Below are 9,484 nucleotides of genomic sequence, written 5' to 3'. Positions count from 1 at the left end.
CCGAAAAGAAGGAGAAAAATGCTGGAAAGAAGAAGAAAACTAGTGAAAGGAGATAGCAGGCGATGACAGATCGCGAATCCGTCTCACAACAAAACGCATGCGTATTTTGCATATTCGGCGCGCGTATCTGGAGCCTAGAGCCTACTCGTCGCTAATTGGTAGCGCTTCCCTTTTCCCCCTAACCTAAATGAATAGGGTGCAAAAAATGCTGTTGCCAACATACAACATAGCAACATGGTGAGCACTTGGCGAGTCCAGTGGCGTTTTGTACTGTATAAATAGCCGAGTGTCGTTACCAGTTGTCATCAGTCACATCCAGTGCTCCATCAGCTCAACACACAGCTACAGCAGATTCCCAAATAGAAGCGAGAAAATGGCTGCTATGAAGGTGAGTCAATTGAAAATAATGTGATAGGCCTAAGTTTTTCTAAAAATTGGTTTTGAAGTTTTACCAATATTATACAATACTGTACATCGATGGAATCTCTCTGGCAATACTGAAAAACTATTCATTTTTACTGGGAAGCTTATTATTTGTTGACAATTCTGATAATAATAGTATTTTATTTATATTTATTCACAATATAACTCAACTGTTTTTGAATAGAGATTTTAAAATTAACATTTCAAATTATTGTAAATTTTATTAAGAGTTTATTTATTTGATTTTGAAGATGTAAGTTTTATAAATTACTTATTGCACTATCATGTAGGTCTGAGTATTATAATACGTTTTAACACTATTAATTGGATTGAACAATCAATTCGGATTGCCGATAAGTAAATAATTGCAAAAATTGTTTGTTGAATGAATAAGCTTGGGGTTCAAACCTCAGTAAAATTCCAAGAAATTTTTTTCTTGCATAGTCCCATTTTATCACTCGGTAATGCAGCTTCTAGTTACATTATAATTACATTTAAACAAATAACAATAATGATACTTTAACAACAACAACAATTCTATTGTTTTTCAAGCCGCCCGCTATTATTCAACAGTCAGGCACCTTTGATACTCTATCTTCTGACCTTTAAAAAAGAAAGGAGCAATTTTCTCCACCATTCTTATTAAACTATGCCAATAATGTCAGCTGTACGAATTTCTGTGATTCATAATTAATTATTCATTCTGCTACAAGCAAAATTCCGACCTTGGCCAAGCAATGTAGCCTACTGACCAATGACACAGATTGAAGGGTATACAAATCAACATGCAATGTAACTAATGACAACCGAAAGATCAGAGGTTTCAGTCTCAACACCAAATTTCGTGACATATTTCCTACAATATAAACTGTGCACTACAGTTACAAATGTAAATTATAGCAACTAGGAGATCAATTCAGAGAATGAGAATTAATTAGGCCTTTACCAATCAAATTGGATGCAAACCTGAGTTATTCATAAAACTACTACTTTCAATTTTTACGGACATTTCTAATTATGTCGTGAATATTGCAGTCAAATATATTCAGAAAATATTAATACAAAATTTACAATATCACAAAAATACGTACTTCAGAGTATGAAGTATCGAATGAATAAGAAAGCATTGCAACTTCCAAAAACCGATATTTTCAACAGATATTATCACCAAAACTCAACCTATTCATTCATTCATTTCTTGGAGATTCAAATTTTCAAATTTGAAAGAAATGTAAGATTAGGTTGTCTTCAAACAAACATTCAATCATGAAAAATGTTTTACATTGTTCTAATAGACCAACATTTCAAATTCTGAGATGAATTATTAAAATGATAAGAAATATAAAAATTTACATACAATAAAATCTTCACTCAGTCAAATTTCATTTTTAAAAAGCCCCAAAAATACATTTTCACATCCATCAGTAATTCCAGTACAGAGATTCAACAAATCTCTGTATTTCACATATCTGGGAACGAGGGCTAATGCAGGTTTTTGCATAGTCTATACAGTTCTTCATTCACTCTGTGAGTTTGATGAATAAATTAGTTCTAAGTAATGATCACCTCGCAAGCTATTCCCTTTGGAAGGGTGACCACTTATAGAAATAGAGCTCTCAATATTATTTATGAGTCTTAACTTCCCGGTGGTTAAGAACCCACTTAAAGTTGAAGTTTCACTCATATCTAATCATCATCACCCACATGCAAGTCTAGAGCTCATAATGGGAGTTATACTTGACAACCATAATAATTGACCGAATCGAAGCTCAGGTGTTTCGACTCAATAGACTTTTGTCTGTTTGTTTGTACCGCAGTTAATGTCCGATTTGAAATCGTCGGTTCAGATAGCTCACAAGAAGATGAAGTATTCTGAGTCGGGTACTTGTGCTGTGTGAATCATCATTCATACAGTTTGTATTTTATACATTACAGGATTTAACATATTTTTTTTTATTTATAGGTTAAGCTTGAATCAATATAAATTATTGACTGTTTTGTTTTTGCACTTGTATTACCTGTATAGATTGTGTACTCTTTCCCCGCGCACAGATCAACAGTCCATGCGGGGAAATAATTATTACATAATTATTATTCTGTTCTATATTGTACATTGTTTTTGTATTGGAATAAAGAAATTGAATAAAATTTGAAATACAAGTACTTTGAAACAAAGCGCGTCGACGTATATAAATGTATAAGGTATTTTATGAAATATTGTATTTTAAGGATAATACAAAAAAAACGAGTCTCCTTCGAACGCCAATATTACCGTGAAAATCAGACTATAGAAATTACTCATCATAAATCAGCTATCGAGTAGATTATTAATTGCATGCAATTAATAACTGAAAGTGAAATAGTATTTTGTCTCGACCTTACTCTGTTTTCAACTCGGGGCTGACCTGTTGTCAGTATGCAGTATGTCTTGAAGGAGATTAGCTTTTGATGTTAGCATTTTTGATACACCAACACCAACAGCCATTAGTAGTTTTCACACCGATATCTCGCCGAGACTCGACAGGACAGGACAGAATTAACTCTGATGGACAGTATGGACAGAGGAGGCTGTGTTTCATAACTGCGCGAGGATTTACTGTTCACAGAACTACAAGTAAATTTTTCTAATGAGCCTGAGTAATGAGTGACGATCAATCCAACTTATATCAGCTTACAATTATTATAATCAGCTGATGTTGTCTTTGTTTCAGATGACATTAGGATTGGCTGTGCTGATGATCGTCGAGTACGCCCTGGCCGTGGAATACAGCTATTACCAGGCCGAGCCCGAGCACTACGCTCCCGCCAAGTACTCGTTCGAGTACGCCGTGAAGGACGAGCACACCGGAGACATCAAGAGCCAGCACGAGGTGAGGGAGGGCGACTCGGTCAAGGGATACTACACCCTCGTGCAGCCCGACGGCAAGAAGAGGATCGTCGAGTACACCGCTGACAAGAAATCCGGGTTCAACGCCATCGTCCACTACGAGGGTGAAGGCAAATACCACTCCGCCACCAAGTACTCAGCTCCTGTTGCCACCTATGTAGTTCCTGAAGTCAAATACGAAGCCCCAGCTCCGGTTTACAAGTACGGAGCCCCAACTTACAAGTATGAAGCCCCCACTTACAAATACGAAGCACCCACTTACAAGTACGAAGCTCCCAGCTACAAGGCCTACTCATCGGCATCCGTACACACTCCTCACTACTCCTACAAGATCTCAACATAATTAAGTTCACTAAGTCAACAATATAAACTTCATATCGATGCATAGACATAGAGCGAACCTCTTTATTTATAATTTTTGTACCTTTGTAATAAAATATTCTTGACTTAAATCTGTTGTTATTTAAGTAGTTAATTAATGCAATAGAATTACTGATCTTGCACTGACTACAATAAGAGAAGTACTATCATACTGGAGAGATCATTTATTCTATCAGAAACGAACGAATATCCTTTTCTCTATAGTTGCACCCACCGAGTCAACTGTATTGAATTGGCCGATCATATCTACTTAGCGGATATAACACTGACCTGAATTAAAATTAAAATCATTGTAGATGCCAGCATAATTTTTATTTATTGATATATTTATTCATTCACACAAATATAATCATGTGTATTATGATAAGATTCACTACAAAGACTCAACTATTCGCAAGCAGGAATAGAGAAAATTGAAATGCAAATGGAAAACCATAGTCGAACACTGAAAACGTAGAGAAAACTTTTAAAAGACACATAGAAAATTGAAAAAGTACGGAATTCTTGAAAAAAATTTCAAGCCAGAACCGTACTCGCTATAAGCACTGTTTCGTTACCAATACACACGTTTATAAATGCTGAGTTGCACCAAGAAATTTTAATTTGGAAACTCCACTACCGAAATGTTTCATCCCGATTAATGAAAAAATTATAATATCCAAGTCACATTGATTTAAATAAGGTTGAAGGTTCATACAAACTGCTAAATTTGGAATCAGAACAGTGTAATCTCGTTTAGTTAGAACTACTTTTATTACTGTATAGACACAGTTTGGCAATTTGAACTATTTTTTCGCCATCAAGATTCCGTCTGTTTGTGGGATGAAGCTATGTTAATTTCTCCATAATTTATTGTATTATAGACAGGTTGAATGGTTTTGATCAATTCAAACAAGTTTCCTTCATCATAATTCTCAATTTATTGATGAGACTTCAGACAGGTCTGCATCATCGAGGGAGAGTGCAAGCAGAATATTACGAATTTCATCTTCTTCAAAAAAATTTTCACTTTCAGCCATTATAAAAAACAATGAAACGGCTACTGTCAACATTAAACGGCTTTTATATGCTACAAACTCCAACAATACAACAACCACTCATATATATTACTACTCCTGTTAGGATTGTAATTCTCAATCCTATTATATTAAGCGAGCAATTTCTGTATTTATATATCTGGTCATTTACGTTCAACGGATCTCGAAAACGGCTCTAACGATTTTCATGAAATTTGGAACATGGTAGGTTTATGATATGAAAATTCGAATGCACTAGGTCTCAACCTTGGGAAAACTCGCTGAACGACATTAAAAGGATAATTCATCCTTGGCTGAAACAGCTGAGACTTTTGTTGTCTGTGGATAGTAAAAAAGTGAGTGAGCGAGTGAGTATGTGAAAAATCAAAATATCGCATCCCCGAAATTCATATGATGATGTATATCCAGTTGTGAAATATAAACACGATCATTTCAGAGAAATGTGTTCTGTTTATCAATAAATAAAAATAACGAGCGAAGCTCGGTACCCCGATATTAATTGAATATATTGAATTGAATATAATTTATTATAAGTATTATAGTTTCTATAGGAACTATAATCGAATAAGTGCTTAGGTAACTAGTTTGGTGGGGTCATGGCTGACCCCAGAGTGCTCTGAGTGTAGAACTGAAACGACAGAGATATGACACCAATGCCCTCTGGCACTGTCTGGTAGACACTGGGAATACATAGAGTCACTCATTAATTGATTGTAACAATAATTTCCCTGGGGTTGAATATGACCCCACCAAGCCAGTTGAGGGTTAACAAACGTTAACCTTCATTTTGTTTAAATAAAGTGTACAATAGTAATGAATCGGTTCTGATGTAAACCGTCTGAACAAAGTTGCACTGATATGGAATTACAGAAACAAGTTGAAAAATTGTTATTTTTATTAGCGAGTTCCTCAATTAGGCCAATTTCCAATGTCTTGCCAGTGAAATTAGATAAACTTCTCCTAAAGGTTTTCTTCCGTTATGTTTTAAAGGTAGGAGGAAAGGCTTGGGAGGTTAGGTTTTCCGTAATGGCAATATGTTAATATTAGTCGATTTGATTATTTTAGATAATGAACACAAATAACGAAGGGTATTCTTGTTTAACGGAGGGTTGAAGTACTGGACAATTTAAAGTAGGCCTACACATCATTTGGGATGTTAAAGCAGTTGCAAAATTTGTTCAAATATGATGAACAGTGCATGATTTACGTCTATGTCAGCTTGCAACCTTCTAACTATTGCTATTGTAATCAGCTATTTTTTTTAGCTTGCTATCGGTATCATTGTTAATGATAAGTGAGCAGGGTGAATAATATCGCCAATATGGGCTACATGGGTTACATGTAATCTATCAAACTTGTTTATACAACGTATTTGCAGCAAAGCTCTACTTAAAACTAGAAACAGAACTTGAGCAAAACAAGTTGATTATGTGCTTGAATGTGACAACATACCTAAACGACACACAATTGATCGAATTCCTGCCTAGTTTTTTCTCTAATGGTGCAAAATAATCAAATTCATAAAGCAGTTACAGCTTGTTACAGGTATTTTCTACCTTTACATAATAAAAAGGAATTTACAGCCTCAACTAAGGTTATGTTCACCAATCTATGATATTCAATTATTGTAACCGACATTTCAAAGTCCGGAATTAAGTCTTCAATTCCTTATTTTCTTGAGCAAAATAATTGAGGAAAGAGTTTATTCATACTATTATGTTCAATCATTGTATTAAATTGTAGTTTGGTTGTTACACTGTCATAGAAATTTACTCTCAAACTGAACTATGGCTGCTGGAATGGAGCTTAAACTTAAATTTTATTATCATAAATATTGGAAATTGTAGCATTATAGCATGGACGCTTCAGTAACGGGCAATTGCAAGGTCTCAAGTTCGAATGTAAATAATGTTTAAATGTCATTTCAAAAGTCTTTCGAAAGCATAAATCTGAAAATCGTTTGTACAATAAAATAATATATTCCAAGTCTAATCATGGTAATACCTTTCTCATTAATAGCACGTGTTATCTCATATCTACTAGTAATTCATATCTATAGTTGAACGTTTACTTTTGAGAATATAGCCCAGTCGATGAAGACAAATGAACAATGAACAGGGTGAAATTGGAGGTATAGTTCGATTACATAGAACATAGCCTAGGGGTCCATATCGTTACATCGCTTGTTTTCCCCCTAGGACAACCTCCAACCCCCCTCGAAGATCAAAACGGCAGTAGATTCGTAAAAAGTTAAGTATATCGAGCTGACATTGATTTCATCCTTTTCAAAATGTATAGATTTGCTAATTATTATGGAATAGAACATTTTATCGGGTATCTATCGTTCACGAAGTTACTCAAAATGATCAAATTCGCTAAGCATAAATTACCAATTGCCATTGAAAAGTTCCAGTATTGGAAATTTAGGGTTATGTCCGATTATGCACAGTTTTACATAATGAATGAATGAGTTTTGCAAAATCTGTGGAAATAAATTGAATTGGATCCCATTTTTGAAATATTCAATATTTAATTCTGAATATAGACAGTCGGTGGAGAAATATTCCTCTTCAAGCTCCAATAAATTTCATCAAGAGCTTTCTTTTTTTAATTATCTATTACCTTTATTTTCTATAAGCTGTAAAGTCTCAAATGTGTCTTCATCCATCCGTTTGATTGGAGAATGCCTTGAACTCATGAGAGAGGATAAATTTTTTGAAATCTTCGGCTTCTCTAAACTTACCCAACTACAGTAATTCCAAAACTATTTATATTTGATTAAATTTAATTTTATACACGTGAAAAGGGAGAATGCTGGTCCACAATTTGAGTTCAAATTCAAGAGCTATCATCAAGTTCAGTTCTATCATCAAGAGCTTCGAGGTGGATGGTATTGTGAACAGAAAAAAGCACTTTCATAATAGTTATCCTAAAACCACCTGTTTTTGATAGAAATACTCAAATGGGCATTTCTCTAGCACGGGAGAAACGTGCATTGTGCAGATTACCTGGACAATTAAGATTATAAGACACCAAAAATGTATGACTTATGATACATCAGGCATTTGGGAATATTTTACTGGTAAATATTCCTGGAGTATTTCGATTTGGATGCATTTGATAACCTTCTCATTAATGAAGATGCAGATGACCATGAAAGAGTCCTGAAGAACGAAGGGAACTAAGCGGTTCCAGGCTAAGTATACTAACAATAATTCAGCTTCATCCTAATTTTTTGCTCATCAATGTATTTATTGACTGAGTTAATAGATGCCAGATTATTATATTCTCTATCACTTTGGCTTCATAGCCTTCAAAATTGAAAACTGACTATGTATTAATTGAGAATGTATACAGTTTATTTCAAGTTAGTGCTTCGCAACGGAACTCCATCGTGGAGTTTTGATAGTAATTTTACCCAACATGAAGTTTTCAAATGTTACTATTATAATGTTTGCACTCATATGTTTATTTCATTTGATATGTTCATTCTTATATGCAGTAGGTACACATTTGGAATTAATTTACTATTCTCCATTTCTGATTCCAACTCTGCATCTTTCGTTCATGCATGATTAATTTATTGTACATAGCTTTTCAATTTTCTCGATCACTATTTTTTCATAGAGATCTGCTCTGTGGTCATAAGCCTAGAGCTTGTGTGGGTATTACAATGGTTGGCTATTGTTAGTTGTAACACTATAGTAGTATCAACTCTCCAGTCGCAAAGGTATCAGATACCCTCAACACAAAAAAGTTTCACCCAACGAAATCTATTTCCATGTTATAATAGCCTACTATTAGTATCAACTTTACTGTTTTGATAGTGAATCTCTTTCTTCGAATTTGGTAGAGAGTTAGTGGGGAGGATATTTTTAATATTCTTTCCGAAGAATGGACATTGATATGTCCAAAGCTCCGCCAATTTATGTAGATGCATAACAATATGATTATTATCTATAGTTATTATATTACAAATTGCTTTTTCATATCATATACAGTTCAATAATTATTTTCTTAGTCTATATTATGTAAATTCATCTATAACTTTGCTGTATTGTAAGCTATTGTATATAAGTGTATAAGCCAGTATATATTGTAATCTACATAAATAAAGTACTCAATCAATCAATCAATCTTCGACTTTTCATCTTATTATTACCTTTTTGAATATCAGTTTTGTTCCTGATGCAATATATTTGGAGCCATGAAAGAGCTGAAAGTATTGAAATTCTTAACATTTAAATTGTGTTCAATCAAGAAGGACAATTGAAGGCGCATCGGTTCAACATAGGAGTTCAGTTCCAGAGTGGGAGTTTCAATTAATCATTACCGTTTTATTGGAATTCGACCCAACCTCACTCTCTCTTATTATAGAGAATGAAGAAAAACTACACAAAAACTGTGAAGACCTTTATTTGGATAACTAATATTGTTAGAGTTAGGAATAAGAGAACTTTTACTCACTTTGTTTCGTGCTTCCTGGTTAAATGCATGCAATTAACTCCTAACTTAGTTTGCCAGTGGATTAAATACTGTGAGAATTATAATATTTTTGGAATATAAATTATCCCTTTTTCATTTTTATAATGATTAGATATACATTTCAAAAGAAAATTTACGAATTCATTTTTCAATCTAGATAAATAAACGCCTGTATCAAAGAAACGCAACCAAAATACTCTACTGTATTGTGGGTACACTATTGAAAAATGAAGACATTTATTAAGCACTATCAAAAATCGGTAAAAACTGG

At 33.9% G+C, this 9,484-nt stretch overlaps 1 protein-coding gene across 1 annotated transcript; it reads left to right on the top strand.

Annotated features, from left to right (window-relative positions):
- Positions 1-260: 260 nt before the first annotated feature.
- LOC111048173 (cuticle protein 7-like) lies at positions 261-3,762 on the top strand. Its single transcript, XM_022334038.2, has 2 exons — positions 261-388; positions 3,135-3,762. The coding sequence occupies exons 1-2, from the start codon at positions 374-376 to the stop codon at positions 3,651-3,653; spliced, it is 534 nt and encodes a 177-aa protein (XP_022189730.2). The 5' UTR covers positions 261-373; the 3' UTR covers positions 3,654-3,762.
- The last annotated feature ends 5,722 nt before the right edge of the window (positions 3,763-9,484 follow it).

Source organism: Nilaparvata lugens, chromosome 7 (genome assembly GCF_014356525.2).
Source record: "Nilaparvata lugens isolate BPH chromosome 7, ASM1435652v1, whole genome shotgun sequence".
NCBI lineage: Eukaryota > Metazoa > Arthropoda > Insecta > Hemiptera > Delphacidae > Nilaparvata > Nilaparvata lugens.
The sequence above is the reverse complement of the archived record's forward strand: the minus strand, read 5'-3'. Positions and strand labels throughout refer to the sequence as shown.